Here is a 19486-nt window from a genome sequence, read left to right as displayed (position 1 = left end):
ACTCTTTAAAAAAAAACCCTATTACTATCTCCTTAAAAAGTGAGGCAACACAGAATGTCATAGATTAGTCCAAATCAGGGTTCAGTTTGATCAATAGACAAAAAAAATCTCATTTGTTGTTAAGATGAGCTCACATTACAACTTAATGCTGTCCCAACAAACAGCTGTTGCCAGTGTATGGTCTAAACCTGATCCAACCTGCAGCATTTCTCATGCCCATTTCACCAGCCAAACAAGTTAAAGCTGCCGTTCAAGATTATCTGTCCCAATGTTAAGCAAGCTTATGAAAAAAACAAAAAAAATCCACTGATGCAACCTGAAAATAAAAATAAAAATCCAAATACCCAGAGCAAATGATCCTTTCCAACAAGTTTGAAGCGTTGGCTTCCTATGTGGAGGAGGATTATGAGGGACATGACCATCAAATGGATTACAATGGCTCCAAAAAAAAACGAGATGACTGTGGGTTGGGGGAAAAAAAAAAAATGGGAAAACGGGCAAGATTAGCAATTGAGTTAGTAATGGAGGACTGGAGAGTGAACAATGAAATACCCGTTTTCAAAAAGGAGACAGAGCTAACCCAGTAATTACAGGCTAGTCAGTTTAATAGCTGTGGCAGAGAAAAATTTGGAATCTTTAATTAAAGATGAAATGAAAATAATTAGAAGCAGTCACCACACATTTCAGACAGGAAGATCATGCTTGCCAAACCTGGTAAGAGTTCTTTGCGGAGGTGGCCGGTATGGTGCATGGGGAAGAATGCAGTGGATGTGGTGTAAACGGACTTTCAGAATGCCTTTGACAAGGTACCACATGCGAGACTATTGAAGATTAAGGAGTATGGAACTGGGGCAAGTAGCAGATTAGATTAAAAACTGGTTAGAAGGGAGGAGACAGGAGAGCAAGTGTTAAGGGGCAGTTCCTCAGTGTTGGAAATACATAGTGGTGTCCCACAGAGATCTGCTCTGGGACTACTTCTATTCATTGTGTACATCAATAATTTGGATATGGGGCTAGATTGATTGGTTTCCAAATTTGCAGATGATACTAAAATAGGAGAGCATAGTAAATAATTCTGAGAAGGTAATATTGATAAGATGGTGGAATGGGTAACAAAAAGTGGCAGATGGAATTCAATCAGTAAATGTGAGGTGGTACACTTTAGACTAAAAAAAATTATACTTTGAATGGGGGAAAAGTTGGGTGATGTGGAAAACAGAGTGCCTTGGGGATTCAGCTTCACAAGACATTAAAAACAGCACCTCAATGGATAAGGCCATAAAGCATCTAATGGGATGTTGGGTTTTATAGAAAAAAAAAGTGTTTCCACTGGTAGAGGGGTCTAAAATGAAGGGACATAAATACAATACTAAATGCAGGAGATTTTAGGACAGAGAGCAGGAAGAACATTTTTTAAAACAAAAACAGAGGGTTGCACTAGGCTAAGTGATTAAAGTAGAGACCATGTCAACATTTAAGAATAGATTAGGTAGGTGGTTGAAGGAAAGGGGAATAAAGGGATGTGAAGAAAGAGCAGGCATTTGAGACAAGGACTACTGCTTGTGTGGAGGATAAACAGCAACATAAACTGGTTGGGCCAAACAACCTATTCAGTGTTGTAATTTGTATGTCGATGACTGAACAGGATAACACTTTCACAAGAGAATTTCACCTACTTCCTTGTAATGTCAAAAATAATAAATTATGCAAACTTTACCCTCGATGTGGGCTTGGTCTAACTCTACAAATTAGTATCGCTAAACTGACTGGTGCTCACCTAGGGGAAAAGAGCTCCCTGCCTCTCAAACTCAAAATTAATGCAGATTGACTTCTCCACTGGAAAAAAGAGATACAATCACAAGAAGTGAGAACTACACTCAAGCCAAAACTTTTGATATATTGTACATATAGATAGTAACAAACAAGTCCCATCTTGTCCACTTTTTACCCAATTAATTACAAAGTAACTTTAGCACAGAGCAAGAAATCTCACCACCATATGTTGCAGAGAACAGTGTATTGAATAGGGACAGAAAGAAGAAAACAAGAGAGAGGGGGAAATAGAAACATCAGTATATATTAACACCAAGGAAAACAACTGGGCATACTGGCATGTTCTTTGAACTTCTGATCTCTGAAGTACACTCTGTCTTGTGATGTGCATCACTGCCACAGGATCAGATTCTGGAGATATTTACTGCAAAATTACCCTAATCTAGGGCTGTGTCAACTGATTTTGGGATTTGAATAGTTTATGCATTATTTGACTTTGGACTCAAGGCCAATGTGAAAATGGTGCAATCTATGCAATTCCAGAACTTTCTCAATGATGCGCTAAAGCCACAGTTTAATTCTAACTATATTCAAACACTAGTTTTTCTCCCCCTCCCCCCTTCGAATTTTCTCCCCCTCATGAAAGATGGGACTCATGGTGATACACAGTTCTAAAAAGGCATCTGATGCCCTAACTATGCTGCCCAAGAGTTCATCCAACAGGTGTAGGTCTACACAGTGATCAACTATTCAACCTACTGAGAGGAGAGAGACAGGGAAGAAATAGAAAGATAAAACACTAGAGCTCAGTTTGTCTTGTTCTCACCTGGCATGCACACATTTTGCAGTATGTGCAATCAATAGGGATCAGGAGCAGGAACAATGCTCAGTTTTTTTCCCCTAACCTAGTCTGGTAACACTAAGGCTAACTGCAGTACCTCATGTGGGAGAGATTGGTTAGCTCAGGGCAGACCTGGTTTGTATGACTCAGTACCACGCCATGCAGTGCTGTCTTCAGGAAAGCACTACTACGAATTCATAATGAAAATGTCAGTACTAATTGAGTGACGGAGCAAAGGAAGACATCTCGCTGATCAAGGGGAAGCAGTGGTTGGAGTTGTAGCATAAAAAAAGATTAACTATGTATTCAAGATATGTGTACCTACTAGTGCCTTTTTCACCTGTCTATATAGTAAGCTTTAAAATTGCTAGTCAGAGAGTCTGGAAGTAAAACCAGCATTAAGTGCAGTCACTGTTGTGTTGTAGGAAACGCAGATACCAATTTGCATACAGCAAGGTCCTACAAACAGCAATGAGATTAATGACTAGGTAATCTGTTTTAGTGATGTTGGTTGAGGGATAAATATTGGTGAGAACTTCCCTGTTCTTCTTCGAACAGTGCCACGAGGTCTTTTCTGTCCACTTGAGACCAGACAGGGCCTCGGTTTAATGTCTCATTCCAAAGACAGCTACTCCAAGAGTGCAGCACACCCTCAGTACTGCACTGAAGTGTCAGCCTAGATTATGTGCTCAAGTCCCTGGAGTGGGACTCAAACCCACAACTCTCTGACTCAAAAGTGCTACCGCTGAGCCATGGCTGACACCTACAGTGAATATAGAGAAAGAGTGAACATTTTTAATACAGATCTATCAATATTATATAAAATCTCAAACAGACATCTGTTCTCCATTTTCATGAGCATTAGGGGTATGGTAGCATAGTGGTTATGTTACTGAACGAGTAATCCAGAAGTCTGGACTAATAATCCAGAGTCATAAATTCAAATCCCGCCACGGCAACTAGGGAATTTAAATTCAGTTAATTAAATAAAATCTGGAATTAAAAATAAACTAGTATCGGTAATGGTGGCCACGAAACTCATCTGGTTCACTAATGTCCTTCAGGTAAGGAAACCTGCCGTCCTTATCCGATCTGGCCTATAATGTGACTCCAGACCCACAGCAATGTGGTTGATTCTTAATTGCCCTCTGAAATGGCCTAGCAAGCCACTCAGGTTGTAAAATCTTGCTTAAAAAAGTCACAAGAAGAATAAAACTGGACGCACCACCCAGCATCGGACACAACGGCAAACCAAACCCAGTCGACCCTGCAAAGTCCTCCTCACTAACATCTGGGAACTTGTGCCAAAATTGGGAGAGCTGTCCCACAGACTAGTCAAGCAACAGCCTGACATAGCCATACTCACAATCATATCTTTCAGCCAACGTCCCAGACTCTTCCATCACCATCCCTGGGTATGTCCTGTTCCACCAGCAGGACAGACCCACCAGAAGTGGTGGTACAGTGATATACAGTCAGGAGGGAGTGGCCTGGGAGTCCTCAACATTGACTCCGGACCCCATGAAATCTCATGGCATCAGGTAAAACTATGGGCAAGGAAACCTCCTGCTGATTACCACCTACCATCCTCCCTCAGCTGATGAATCAGTCCTCCTCCATGTTGAGCACAACTTGGAGGAAGCACTGAGGGTAGCAAGGGCACAGAATGTACTCTGGGTGGGGGACTTCAACGTCCATCACCAAGAGTGGCTCGATAGCACCACTGCTGGCAGAGTCCTGAAGGACATAGCTGCCAGACTGGGCCTGCAGCAGGTGGTGAGCGAACCAACACGAGGGAAAAACTTACTTGATCGCGTCCTCACCAATCTACCTGTCACAGATGCATCTGTCCATGACTCAGTATTGGTAGGAGTGACCACCGCACAGTCCTCGTGGAGATGAAATCCTGTCTTCGCACTGAGGACACCATCCAACGTGTTGTGTGGCACTATCTCCGTGCTAAATGGGATAGATTCAGAACAGATCTAGCAGCTCAAAACTGGGCATCCATGAGGCGCTGTGGGTCAGCAGCAGAATTGTATTCCAGCACAATCTGTATATGTATCTTATGTAACCTCATATTCCTCACTCTACTATTACCAACAAGCAAGGGGATCAACCCTGGTTCAAGCTACAACTCAAGACTACATGCATGCTAAACAGTGGAAGCAACAGGCTATAGACAGAGCTAAGAAATTCCACAACCAACGGATCAGATCAAAGCTCTGCAGTCCTGCCACATCCAGTCGTGAATGGTGGTGGACAATTAAACAACTAACAGGAGGAGGAGGCTCTGTAAACATCCCCATCCTCAATGATGGCGGAGTCCAACACGTGAGTGCAAAAGACAAGGCTGAAGCGTTTGCAACCATCTTCAGCCAGAAATGCCGAGTGGATGATCCATCTCTGCCTCTTCCCGATATCTCCACCATCACAGATTCACTCCACGTGATATCAAGAAACGGCTGAGTGCACTGGATACAACAAAGGCTATGGGCCACGACAACATCCCGGTTGTAGTGCTGAACACTTGTGCTCCAGAAGTAGCTGTGCCTCTAGCCAAACTGTTCCAGTGCAGTTACAACACTGGCATCTATCCGACAACGGGGAAAATTGCCCAGGTATGTCCTGTCCACAAAAAGCAGGACAAATCCAATCCAGTCAATTACCGCCCCATCAGCCTACTCTCAATCATCAGCAAAGTGATGGAAGGTGTCGTCAACAGTGCTATCAAGCGGTAGTTACTCACCAATAATCTGCTCACCAATGCTCAGTTTGGGTCCCGCCAGGACCACTTGGCTCCAGACCTCATTACAGCCTTGGTCCAAACATGGACAAAACAGCAGAATTCCAGAGGTGAGGAGAGAGTGACTGCCCTTGACATCAAGGCAGCATTTGACCGAGTGTGGCACCAAGGAGCCCTAGTAAAATTGAAGTCAATGGGAATCAGGGGGAAAACTCTCCAGTGGCTGGAGTCATACCTAGCACAAAGGAAGGTGGTAGTGGTTGTTGGAGGCCAATCATCTCAGCCCCAGGGCATTGCTGCAGGAGTTCCTCAGGGCAGTGTCCTAGGCCCAACCATCTTCAGCTGCTTCATCAATGACCTTCCCTCCATCATAAGGTCAGAAATGGGGATGTTTGCTAATGATTGCACAGTGTTCAGTTCCATTCGCAACCCCTCAAATAATGAAGCAGTCCGTGCCCACGTGCAGCGAGACCTGGACAACATCCAAGCTTGGGCTGATAAGTGGCAAGTAACATTCGTGCCAGACAAGTGCCAGGCAATGACTATCTCCAACAAGAGAGAGTCTCAACAGCTCCCCTTGACGTTCAATGGCATTACCATCGCCGAATCCCCCACCATCAACATCCTGGGGGTCACCATTGACCAGAAGCTTAACTGGACCAGCCATATAAATACCGTGGCTACAAGAGCAGGTCAGAGGCTGGGTATTCTGCGGCAAGTGACTCACCGCCTGACTCCCCAAAGCCTTTCCACCATCTACAAGGCACAAGTCAGGAGTGTGATGGAATACTCTCCACTTGCCTGGATGAGTGCAGCTCCAACAACACTCAAGAAGCTCGACACCATCCAGGACAAAGCAGCCTGCTTGATTGGCGCCCCTTCCACCACCCTAAACATTCACTCCCTTCACCACTGGCGCACAATGGCTGCAGTGTGTACCATCCACAGGATGCACTGCAGCAACTCGCCAAGGCTTCTTCAACAGCACCTCCCAAACCCGCAACCTCTACCACCTAGAAGGACAAGAGCAGCAGGTACATGGGAACAACACCACCTGCACGTTCCCCTCTAAGTCACACACCATCCCGACTTGGAAATATATCGCCGTTCCTTCATTGTCGCTGCGTCAAAATCCTGGAACTCCCTTCCTAACAGCACTGTGGGAGAACCTTCACCACGCGGACTGCAGCGGTTCAAGGCAGCGGCTCACCACCACCTTCTCAAGGGCAATTAGGTTTGGGCAATAAATACTGGCCTTGCCAGCGACACCCACATCCTATGAACAAACAAACAAACAAACAAACAAATAAATAAATACGTTTGGCATTCACTCAGTTATCTCCTGAGTATGACTAACTTTTTTTCCGCCATGGTTATAAAATTATACTGGCCTAAAAGCATACAAACTTTAGCAGAAAAGGGTGTTCAGAACAGTCACACCCACCACGATAACATCGCTCAGCAGCTGCAGGGAAAAAAACTGACCCTTGTGTACTGCACCATCTAGTTTGTTGACTCACCTTGACCCTACAGTTTTTAAATGGGTAAACCAAGCTGCATCAAGTTACAGGGTAGATTACAGTGCACTACTTAATTTGGTTTTGACATCAATAATAGCTAAAAGAAGTTTTTAAATTAACTTTTGACAAAGCAAGCACTTTGTGGAGGTCAGGAGGTTTGGGGGTAAGAGGCAAAGCATTCACCGATTACTAATTAAGTTTGAGTGCCAACATCAGACGCAAGGCTTTTTGCAACTTGAAAAGGGCATTCAGTCCACAAAGACTAGTTGGTTTCAGTTTAAATACTTCTAACCACAGAAAACTCTTAATTCTCTTTTCAAAAGAGCTATCACACAGTTCACCACATTAAGTTACATCTTAGTCTTGTACATCCAGCCCACTACTCAAAGCAGCAATTAATTACTGTTAATTGCAAAGAAGGCAACACATAAGCTATGCCTTAAAAGTGGCAATGACTTGACTAAATCTTAAGTATGCAGATGTGACACCCCTAAGGGCTTTGGAGTGAGTGTGAAGTTTTGATGTTCAATTCAGTGAAATGTTTCCTACTGAAACTAACAGGCTAGGAAAGGTAGAAATCTGTCATGGCTCATGATCTGGAGGGCCCAGTATCCAATAGCTCCTGCTGGAAAGTCCACACATGTAGACATTGGGCAAAGACTGATTTGAGCTTGGCTGTGATTCTCTCAAATAGTCAACTGACAATCTCTAGCCACATGAAGAAAGGACATTTGAGTGAAATACCAGAGGATTGTCAGCTCTTATGGAGCTTTATCCCAACAAGAGTACATGAAAGGAGGGAGAGGCAAGAAAATCCCCACAATTACTCAATTCACTTCCTCTTTTCTACCTTGGTAGTGTCCTGCACTATGGGCCTTGGCATCTTTGCCTAGGTTTCTCAAAGAATATTAGACAAGGGGATAAATAATTTCACCTTCCCTGAGAACAGAGACAACAGAAAACAATTTACCTTTGGTCTCAGTGGCTCAGCATGTTCACAACTCAAATTATGTCCTTTCTTAGTCTTTTCTCCCCCCTCTCTCTCTCGTGTATAAAAACCATGTAATTCTACACGCCTCTCTTCATATCTTTGGAGTTTTAAAATCCACAATCATTTTTGCTGTTCTTTGATCCTTCTCCAATAATATCAATGTTTTTATAAATAGGTAGAGGGCCAAAAACTATAGTAGTCCAAAAAAAATGCAATTTGAAGTAGGTTAACGTTGAGGAAATGCGACACAAATATCCACTCAGTCTCTGGCCAGAAATGCTGCTCTCCCCCTTCCTATGTTTCTATCAATTAATACATTTTAAATCTGAGATCGATAGATTTTTGCTAGCCAAGGGTATGAAGGGATATGGAGCCAAGGCAGGTGGATGGAGTTAGGATACAGATCAGCCATGATCTCATCGAATGGCAGAACAGGCTTGAGGGGCAGAACGGCCTACTCCTGTTTCTATATTCCCACTCCTCCCTCGTGAAGGCACTGGCTCATTCGGAGATACAGTTCAATGGATGGCAGCATGTCTCCAATACTTTCAAAGGGCAAGTCTGAACAATGATGGTTGCTGGTCTATGCAACCGTGAGGTGCACAGCTGGTAACCCTGATTCTGCCATTACTTCCAACCGATTTCACTAGATAGCAACCAGGAGCAGAAACTATGCCCGAGTTTTCCCCTTCCTAGCCAGGGGATATGATGGCCAACTTTAAAAAAAAAAAATTTGTTCATGGGATGTGGGCATCGCTGGCAAGGCCAGCATTTATTGCCCATCCCTAATTGCCCTTGAGAAGGTGGTGGTGAGCCTCTGCCTTGAACCACTGCAGTCCGTGTGGTGAAGGTTCTCCCACAGTGCTGTTAGGAAGGGAGTTCCAGGATTTTGACGCAGCGACAATGAAGGAACGGCGATATATTTCCAAGTCGGGATGGTGTGTGACTTGGAGGGGAACGTGCAGGTGGTGTTGTTCCCATGTGCCTGCTGCCCTTGTCCTTCTAGGTGGTAGAGGTCACAGGTTTGGGAGATGCTGTTGAAGCCTTGGGGAGTTGCTGCAGTGCATCCTGTGGATGGTACACACTGCAGCCACAGTGCGCTGGTAGTGAAGGGAGTGAATGTTTAGGGTGATGGATGGGGTGCCAATCAAGCGGGCTGCTTTGTCCTGGATGGTGTTGAGCTTCTTGAGTGTTATTGGAGCTGCACTCATCCAAGCAAGTGGAGAGTATTCCATCACACTCCTGACTTGTGCCTTGTAGATGGTAGAAAGGCTTTGGGGAGTCAGGCAGTGAGTCACTCGTCGCAGAATACCCAGCCTCTGACCTGCTCTTGTAGCCACAGTATTTATATGGCTGGTCCAGTTAAGTTTCTGGTCAATGGTGACCCCCCAGGATGATGATTGTGGGGGATTCAGCGAGGGTAATGCCGTTGAATGTCAAGGGGAGGTGGTGAGTTTGGATTTGTCCTGCTTTTTGTGGACAGGACATACCTGGGCAATTTTCCACATTGTCGGGTAGATGCCAGTGTTGTAGCTGTACTGGAACAGCTGGGCTAGAGGTGCGGCTAGTTCTGGAGCGCAAGTCTTCAGCACTACAGCCGGGATGTTGTCGGGGCCCATAGCCTTTCCTGTATCCAGTGCACTCAGCCATTTCTTGATATCACGTGGAGTGAATCGAATTGGCTGAAGACTGGCTTCTGTGATGGTGGGGATATTGGGAGGAGGCTGAGATGGATCATCCACTCGGCACTTCTGGCTGAAGATGGTTGCAAACGCTTCAGCCTTGTCTTTTGCACTCACGTGCTGGACTCCGCCATCATGGAGGATGGGGATGTTTACAGAGCCTCCTCCTCCTGTTAGTTGTTTAATTGTCCACCACCATTCACGACTGGATGTGGCAGGACTGCAGAGCTTTGATCTGATCCGTTGGTTGTGGAATTGCTTAGCTCTGTCTATAGCATGTTGCTTCCATTGTTTAGCATGCATGTAGTCCTGAGTTGTAGCTTCACCAGGTTGGCACCTCATTTTTAGGTACACCTGCTGCTGCTGCTCCTGGCATGCTCTTCTACACTCCTCATTGAGGAAATGAGCCAGGGTTGATTCCTCTGGCTTGTTGGTAATGGTAGAGTGAGGAATATGCCAGGCCATGAGGTTACAGATTGTGCTGGAATACAATTCTGCTGCTGCTGGTCGCCCACAGCGCCTCATGGATGCCCAGTTTTGAGCTGCTAGATCTGTTCTGAATCTATCCCATTTAGCACAGTGGTAGTGCCATACAACACATTGGATGGTGTCCTCAGTGCGAAGATGGGACTTCGTCTCCACGAAGACTGTGCGGTGGTCACTCCTACCAATACTGTCATGGACAGATGCATTTGCAACAGGTAGATTGGTGAGGACGAGGTCAAGTAAGTTTTTCCCTCATGTTGGTTTGCTCACCACCTGCCGCAGGCCCAGCCTGGCAGCTATGTCCTTCAGGACTCGACCAGCTTGGTCAGTAGTGGTGCTACCGAGCCACTCTTGGCGATGGACATTGAAGTCCCCCACCCAGAGAACATTCTGTGCCCTTGCTATCCTCAATGCTTCCTCCAAGTGGTGTTTAACATGGAAGAGGACTGATTCATCAGCTGAGGGAGGGTGGTAGGTGGTAATCAGCAAGAGGTTTCCTTGCCCATGTTTGACCTCTGGTGGGTCTGTCCTGCCGGTGGGACAGGACATACCCAGGGATGGTGATGGAAGAGTCTGGGACGTTGGCTGAAAGGTATGATTCTGTGAGTATGGCTATGTCAGGCTGTTGCTTGACAAGTCTGTGGGACAGCTCTCCCAATTTTTGCACAAGTCCCCAGATGTTAGTGAGGAGGACTTTGCAGGATCGACTGGGCTTGGTTTGCCTTTGTCGTGTCCAGTGCCTAGTGGTCCGTCTGTTTTTAATCTTATTGTGACTTTTTTAAAGCGAGATTGTACAACTGAATGGCTTGCTAGGCCATTTCAGAGGGCAATTAAGAATCAACCACATTGCTGTGGGTCTGGAGTCACATATAGGCCATACTGGGTAAGGACGGCAGGTTTCCTTCCCTAAAGGGCATTAGTGAACCAGATGTGTTTTTACGACAATCCGGTAGTTTCATGGCCACCATTACTGATATTAGTATTTTTATTCTAGGTTTTATTTAAGTAATTGAATTTAATTAATTGAATTTAAATTCCCCAGCTGCCGTGGCAGGATTTGAACTCATGACTCCGGATTATTAGTCCGGGCCTGTGGATTACTCGTCCAGTAACATAACCACTATGCTACCGTACCCTACTCTAAATTGGCTTCTGTGATGGTGGGGATATCGGGAGGAGGCCAAGATGGATCATCCACTCAGCACTTCTGGATGAAGATGGCATGAGATGATATTTTAAGTGGCAAGAAGTAAATTGCATAATTTATTTGCAGAGCAACTTTAGTTTAAAGAAAATAAGAAACAAAGTGAGAGAAGGCCACTAGGCTCATTAAGCACCTTCCCATTCTACACATTTAACACCTAGGGAAAATTTGCATTAACCAAATTTACATCTCTAATCTAATACTGAACCCTGGCCTTCTGTTTCCCCAACATTCCCTGCTTTACAGCACATGGACGATGGTTAGAGAATACAGTTAGGTGAGTGATTGACCATATATGGTCAAAATCATGTTTCTCACTCAAGCTTACCTGCAGACATGGGGAGGGGGAAAAAGGGCAGTTCAACTGGTGGAAGGGATTCACTGATAGTTGTGAGAGTTAAAAATACATACTAATAAGACAAATGAAGGAAGACAAACGTAACATCAAAGATACATTATTAGAACTCACCCAATGCTTCAGTGGGTAAATGTTGTGTGCTGTAGGACTGATTCATATATTCCAAGAAGATCCCAAGTTTGATTCGTGGTCTGTGCTGAGTTATCTGATTTTAGTCTAGACGGTTGCCGAGATTAGGGATCAGCCTAAATAAGGCAGGGCTCCTGTCAATGTTTATCAAGTGATCTCGGTTGAAAAAAAACCAAGAACATCAAAAGGAGGACAGGATCAGGCAAAGCCATGGTGCCCCTACAATCAACTAGTTGGCCAACATTCACCATCTGGATGAAAGTACCACACAGCAAGTTACTGGAGGGCTACCAGCACAAGTCACCATCATTGAATGATGAGGAAAGCTTTGAGGCACTGTTGGTAAATGCATTACACAAGGATATTTTTCAAATAATTTCAGGAAACATCAATGTATCATGAAAAATCAAGATAAAAATGGCACAGTTTGATGTGTGGCACCGTGATAGTATACTGGTTTGTACTCTACATTGTGGTCACAACAATCACAGTTCAAATCAGATTCTCAGCATAGCTTGCTTTATTTCCAATAGTAACTTTCAAAAGGGAATTGGATAAATACTTGAAGGGAAAAAATTTTACAAGGCTATGGGAAAAGAGCAGGGGAATGGGATTAATTGGATAGCTCTTTCAAAGAGCCAGCACAAGCACAATGGGACAAATGGCCTCCTCCTATACTGTACCTATTATGATACATCACTTCCAAATATAGTAATAATGCCTCTCCAGGGGCAGGGGGGGGGGGGGGGTGGAGAAAGAGAAATTCCCTTAAATACTTCAACAGGAACAAAATGTTCTTGCCTTCATATTTTAACTGACTTATGAGACACCTGGTGTCTCTGAGCGAGGAACTACCATTAGGGCCTTATTCTGCCAATGAAAACATATCTTCCACATACCACTGGAGCAGTCCAGTACAAATGCCAGCTCTTTGAAAGATCTATCAACTTAGTGCCATTCCTCTGTCCTTTCCCCAAACATACACACTATATACATATTTCCCTTTTAAAGACCATTATGGGCTCTGCTTCTATCACTGTTTCTGGTAGGACATACCATACCTCAACAACCTTCTGCATAGTTTAAAAAATAATCATCTTAACTTCTCTTTTCCTCCTTTTGGTGACAATTTTAAATGTATGCCCTCTAATTACCAGCTAGTACATAGGTTTTTGTTTATTCCTCTTCTCAACAAAAAAAAGTTAATCAGAGCCGCCAGGGTGTTGCAGGGGGTGAGATCAGCAAACACATTTAAACAAACGCAGGCACATTTGAGTTGAAGAGTGAAATAGATCACAATTAAAAGTTTAAAAACTTTTACACTAAAATAAGTGATTAATGGGGAAAGTGACAAGAGAAAGCAAATCTCAAGGTGCAGCAAGCAGCCTGATCTCTCTAGATCGCACAGTCTTACTGTGGATTTGTTTGTAATAGTCTGGCACAGCCCCTAACTGACACTTGTTGCCTGCGAGAGGCAGAGACCTTCGCCCCAGGCAGAAACTTCCACTCCAGTCACTGCGCAGCCGGTGTCCAACTCTGGTGGCAACTGGGGTGGCAGCTCTCACCAACCTCACCTCCCTCACCTCCCTCAACGCCAACCGCCACTCACTCACTCACTTCCCCCCACCTTACAACGGAACTAAACACCAAGAGGAGTAGAACAGATCAGTAACAAACTCCCTTAAGGCGACCAGATGACACTCACCGCTTCTTACTGTTCCTCTCATCTTCCACTGCGGCGGAGGTGCCGGCTATGCCTCCGCCTCCTCCGCCTCCGCCAGCTTAAAGCGACTACGTCACGCGTGGCTTGAGCAAACGTCACGCGATTTGACGCTCACGTCACCGAGCCTGGGCGATCCGCGTTTCTATGGTAACGGACGCTTCGCCCGTCATTGCCATCCATCGATGCACCTAGAATCATTATTCATTCGCTCAATCAATCAATCAATAATTTTTAATGCATAACCAGAAACAAAAAAAAAAGGACTACGAGAATTATTTGTCAAATTGAGGTTCCTTCCATTATTTACATGAAGGAACTATGACCATATTTGGAAACTCAATTCAGTCAAAAAGAGAGAGAAAAAAAATCATTAAATTGCTGCGTCAACTAATCGGGAACAAAAGGGTAAAATTGCATCTGGAAGCTCTGGGGATTACCTCACCGGTTTAGACGTAATCGTCTCTTGCGTTCTACATCACCGAAACCTTGTGTAGCCCGTTTCCTGGGGTAACGGGCTAAGGGTTTTGTACACAGGCCCCAGTGTGAGGGACTGGAGACTCCACACAGCAGAAATACTCACAGCGTAGCAACCCTGAATCTTACTGCACGTCGCCATGCCGAAGAAAGGAAAGGGGTAATCTGCCTTCATTTTTATTAACTTGTACAGTTTTAAATCTCAACAGGTTTTTTTTCCTTTCCTACTTTATGTACCACCTTTGCTTTTATTCTCTGCACTCAAAGTATGACATGAAGAGCCACTGGTCCATTATCAAAAGGAGTGCTTTTGCAGGACGTTAGAGGCAAAGGCTTCGTGATGAAGTATAAATAAACAGACCCCCCCCCCCCCCCCGCAAATACAGTATTGAAACAAATACAGAAGATGCTGGAAATAAGTGGCACGTTGGTCAGCATCTGTAAAGAGAAAAGGCAGGTTGATATTTGGGGCATGGCCCTTTGTCAGAGACATTCTGTCGAGAAAAATAATATTGTTATTTCTACATATTTATACTAAAGACTAAGGAAGATTAATTTGTATTTTCATTGTTACAAGAATTGTGTGGAAACATGGCAACAAGTGTATAATACAAGGAAGGCCGTGTTATTTAGAAGAGTGCCTACCAGTTTAAGTTACACTGTATGGCCACGTTATTCTTGCACTGATCCTATGTCGAGCATCTGAGCATCTTCTGTTGGCTCACTGCATCATTGACATCTGATTCCATCATAGTAACAAATGGGGCATGATGCAAATTGCGGTGACACAGTGCTACCTTTTGGCTATATTTTTCTGTAACCTAATGGACAGGTGCCCTTTTTTATTGTGTTAATTTAATGTATTGTAATGAGGATAACATTTAATTCCTTTCTTTTTAGGAATTTGTTTTATGCCCTTTTCTCTCACTAGGGTTTTCTCCCTGTGCCACATATATTTGCTAAGGGTTGGAGAGCTGCTTCCAGTCCTTCACTCATGATATCATAGCCAACAGTAGCTGTGGGCACTCGGATGAGATAATGTAAGGCCCTCGAATCATGCTCCAACTTGAGTTGCTGCCTTCAGGAGCAAAGGGGAGAAAATTTGAGCAAAATGGGGGGAAAATAATTTAGATATATCATAATTGTTGGCCAAAGACAGTCTGAAGACTGTACCTTCAATCTTTTCCTCCCTAGGAAAAGTGTCTATATAGATGTTGGTCATGGGCTTAACAAGAATACCCACAATGGTAATCTAACCTGTCAAAATTCAGTGACATAGGCTCACAAATGAAGAATGTGAACTTGGATGGGGTACCATAGTGTTGACACCCATGGGATCGTGCCCCAGTATGAGTCTCTTCACAGAGGAAGGAAGAAAATTAGCGAGAAAAAGGCCTCAGTTTCTCACTTAAGGCATAAAGCTCCATTATTTCCAATATGGCAGCATTCTTGCTACTTTGATATTTTGCACTTGAACACGCAGTGCAAAATGCTCAAGTGAATTCCCACCTACCTATCGTTCTGACCCCTGTTTCCTGGGAATTGTGAGACATTGACAGACATGGTGGGTGCACTTGTGTGAATTTCCAGCTGATCTAGAAGGGAGCAAGAGCTCCTGGACGTAGGGATTCACTCAACAAACTGTTAGTTATCTTTTAAGAAGTACTTCTTCAAAAATGTTTGTTTATCTATTAAGAAAGGGAAACAAGGATGAAAAGTCTGATCCAAAAATTGCTATGGAACCAGATATAGAGAAGGCAATGGCAAATGCTACTTTATGGGAATCAAGACTGAATGTGGTTGAGAGGTCGCGAGTGGAATATCGTAACACAGCACGTACGCTTGCCAGAACCAATGAAACCTTAATGAACGACCGGTTTCAAGTAGAGAGGGACGCCATGGAAGTGATCTCATATTTAAAGAAACAGGACTTGGAGAAAGAGGCACTGGTAATAATCTTGGATGTTTTCTTGAGAATTTTTAAAACTTAATATCGATTAAAATATATTTAATCTTCTCCTCCCCCCTCCCCCCCTGCCCCCGTTACCACTTTCCATGACACACGACGATTTTGCCAACTGAAGGACCTACTTTGAGGCCTGTGATAAGGCTACTCTTGCGTTGGGCACTGAGAGAGCAACCTGGAGAGGGCCACTTGTGGATTTGTCCCTCTGGGGACATGCCAAGCCTTTGCTGGGAGCATTTCATTGATGGCATTGCCCAGATCAGGAATTTATTCTGTGGGGAACTGCAGGCGTAAACTTTCATTCTAATGTTAAGTGGCCAATCCACAGGAGCATCAAGTGCTACATCACATGATCAACCAGTAATTGTGTCATTACAGACATCAATGTTTTCAGTAAAATCCTATTTTCTTGTAAGGTCTTTCCTTGATCTAGTGCCATAGTTATATATTATTTTTTTTTAAAAGCACTTTCAACGTGACACAAACTCACAAGCCAAGATGATGCATAAAGTTGGCAGTAGTAAGAAAAAAAATGTTGATGGACTTGCTAGATAGAAACTCCCAGTGGTTAAATCAAGCAAGAAAATCTAAGGGGAAAATAGTTCTATGTATTTGTTGTAAAGAGAAAATATGTTTGAGAGTATATTCAATGTGACAAATTCTCTTGGTTTAGATGACATATAGAAACCGAGGGGTTGCATTTCAGAGGGGTCCTCCCAATCGTCTGCCGTAACCTTGGCAGAAGATCAGTAGGAACCCCAGGGAGATGGGATGCTCAAGCTGCCCTAATGTACCACACTCCATCCCACTGGTTATCAGGTCTGTTTCAAAGTGCTTGACTGAGCGAACCTACAGAGCTAGGTAAATGGCTGGGACTCCAATGTTCAGTAATGTGAGCCACAAGTAGACTTATTTAGGAGGGACAGTAAGTACTGCAGATGGGAGCAGGAAGTTGTAAAGGGACAAAGGCAGATTAAAGACAGTGGGCAAAACTATGGCAAATGGAGTTCAATTTGGGCAAGTGCGAGGTCATCCACTTTGGACCCAAGAAAGATAAATCGGAGTATTTTCGAAATGGTGAGAAACTAGGAACTGTAGAGAAGCAAAGAGATTTGGGAGTCTAACTACACAAATCATTAAAAGCAATTAAAAAGGCTAATAGAATGCTGACCTTTATCTCAAGGGGGCTGGAATACAAAGGGGAGGAAGTTATGCTTCGGTTGTAGCTCCTTGATTAGACCCCCATCTGGAGTACTGCATTTAATTCTGGGCACTGCATCTCAGGAAGGATATATTGGCCATGGAGGTGGTGCAGCTTAGTTTCACCAGAATGATACCGGGGTTTAGAGGGTTGAATCATGAGGACAGGTAGCATAAACTTGGCTTGTATTCCTGAGTATCAAAGACTGAGCAGTGATCTGATTGAGGTGTTTAAAATGGTAAAAGGATTTATATGGATGGGTACAGAGAAACTATTTACTCTGATGGGGGAATCAAGAACAAGGGGACATAATATTAAAATTGGAGCTAGGCCATTCAGGAGTGAAATCAGGATGCACTTTTTCACACAAAAGGTAGTAGAAATATGGAACACTCTCCCCAAAAGGCTGTGGATGCTAGAACAGTTGGAGCTTTCAAGACTGGGAATGATAGATTTTTGCTAGGTGAAGGTATCAAGGGATATGGAGCAAAGACGTGTAAATGGAGTTGCGGTACCGATCAGCCATGATTCAATTGAATGATGGAGCAGGCTCGAGGGGATGAATGGCCTACTCCTGTTCCTAAGTAGTCTTTCTTACTTTGATTAATTAAAGTAATCTGGGTGGCACGATAGCAAATGTGTTGGATAATTAATATGATGAGTTCTGAGCCATGTAATTTGGGAGGTTGCCAGGAACTTGCCTGCAGGAAGGGAAGGAAAATTGGGAGGTGAGCTAAATTTGCCAGTCATCCAAAAAAGTGGATTCATGTCAATATGCTTGAAAGAGTTTGTGTTTTACAGATCAGCAAACTGCAACAGCAATTATTGGACCAAAGGCAACAAGCAAATGAGGAAAATAAGAAAATGGTAAGCATCTGCAGTTTTTCCAGTTACAGTTGTATTTATGGGGCTCATAACCAGCAAAAGTCCAAGGAAACCAATTTTCCTTGATAGTAGTGGAAGCGAAAGAAAGGGTACTGTAACATTTAGTATATATGTAAAATTGTATTGATGTATTCCAATCAATCCCACATTGTAAAGTGAAGTTGTGATATTCTGATTAGACAGATAGGCTTGGTGGCATAGAACGCTAATGACAATTTCAAAGCAGGTGACACAAAGGCTTCAGTTAACCCACCAGACAAAGCTGATGATCTTTTCAGTCATCAGGACAACATCAAGTGGGAAAATTGGAAGAAGGGGTGACTACTGCTCTCCTAGAGCATCTTCTACTGGCCAAAAGCAGGGGCAGCAGTATTGATCAGCACCCCACACCCCCTCCCCTGTCTAGGTTTGTGTGCGAGAGCAAAAAAGTTTTTAAAAACTATTGAGAAAAGCCAAAAAAAGTGCTGTAATGGAAATTTGCTGCTTTTAGCATACCAATTTGGGACAATGGCAGTGCATACTTAAAGCAAAAGTAGCAAATTTGATTGTGTTTTGAAAGGTGAGCTGCTATGTGTATTACCATTATTCCATTAATGGTAGATTTTAAGTAAGTCTGACATTATGTAGTTATTCCCAATACAGCGGGTCCATCATAGGATCCAGAAGTTCTTTGTTTTAGGTAAGGCAGTTCCAGGTAGGAAATGATCTGATAATGTGGAGCAAGAGGAATTCTGGAATGAACATTTTCACTGACCACCACTGAGTGATGTAACTGATGTAAATTTTGATATGATGGCGTGTGATCAGTATGGATGGTTCTTTCTTTCCTTCCTCCATGCTGTTTCTGGATCCAGGGATGAGAAAATACAATTATGAGGAGAAACTTGAGATACTGGGACTATTTCTACTGGAGGAGAGAAGGCAAAGAAGAGATAATAAGAGGTTTTTCAAATTGTGAAGGAATTTAAAGACTGATTAGGGAGAGACTATTTTCTCTGGTTGGGGAGTTAAGGACAAAAGGCCATTATTTAGAATTGTCACTTAAGAGAGCAAGGATACTGGTTAGGAGAAACTTCTTTACTCAGAGTTGTTATAGCAAGGAGCACCTTGTCACAGGGAGTATTGAGGCAGAGATGATTGGATCTTTTAAGGGAAGAGTAGATAAATATTTAAAGCAAAGGAAGATACAGGGAGGGAACAAGACATTGGAATGGATTACTCTAGCAAAGAGCCAGTGCAGAGATGATGGGCTGAAGTTAAGTTTTATGGTTCTATGAGAGGGATCCTGTGGGGTGGGTATTGGTGGATATCTCACCGAAACCAACAGCACCGTGTGTGTGGCAGCAGTAATAAAAGCTAACTGCATTTTGCAATGTATAACCGGAGGGATAGAGCACAAATCACAGTATGTTTGGAGAAATTTCTTTGCTCAAAGGGTTTTTCGAACATGGAATGCTTTGTCACGGGGCATGGTAGAGGCAGCTACCATTGCACCTTTTAAAGGAAA

General features: G+C 43.6%; 2 protein-coding genes across 3 annotated transcripts in view; one reads left to right on the top strand and one right to left on the bottom strand.

Moving 5' to 3' along the window:
* The window catches only part of entpd5a (ectonucleoside triphosphate diphosphohydrolase 5a), a 44150-nt gene extending 30607 nt beyond the window's left edge, over window positions 1–13543 (bottom strand). The window contains exon 1 of the mRNA XM_067992012.1: window positions 13436–13543. The gene's annotated coding sequence lies outside the window, so the exon portion shown is untranslated. The remainder of the gene's footprint in view (window positions 1–13435) is intronic.
* A 401-nt stretch (window positions 13544–13944) lies between these two features.
* The window catches only part of LOC137326689 (basal body-orientation factor 1-like), a 35905-nt gene continuing 30363 nt past the window's right edge, over window positions 13945–19486 (top strand). The window contains exons 1-3 of one of the 2 annotated variants that reach the window (XM_067992010.1): window positions 13945–14087; window positions 15624–15876; window positions 17896–17961. In XM_067992010.1, the coding sequence (XP_067848111.1) occupies window positions 14068–14087; window positions 15624–15876; window positions 17896–17961 (339 nt within the window). In that variant the 5' untranslated portion in view covers window positions 13945–14067. The remainder of the gene's footprint in view (window positions 14088–15623; window positions 15877–17895; window positions 17962–19486) is intronic. The other variant, XM_067992009.1, reaches the window with a different exon arrangement.

This window comes from Heptranchias perlo, chromosome 10 (genome assembly GCF_035084215.1).
Source record: "Heptranchias perlo isolate sHepPer1 chromosome 10, sHepPer1.hap1, whole genome shotgun sequence".
Taxonomy (NCBI): domain Eukaryota; kingdom Metazoa; phylum Chordata; class Chondrichthyes; order Hexanchiformes; family Hexanchidae; genus Heptranchias; species Heptranchias perlo.
Note: the sequence above shows the minus strand (reverse complement) of the source record. Positions and strands in the feature narration are given on the sequence as shown.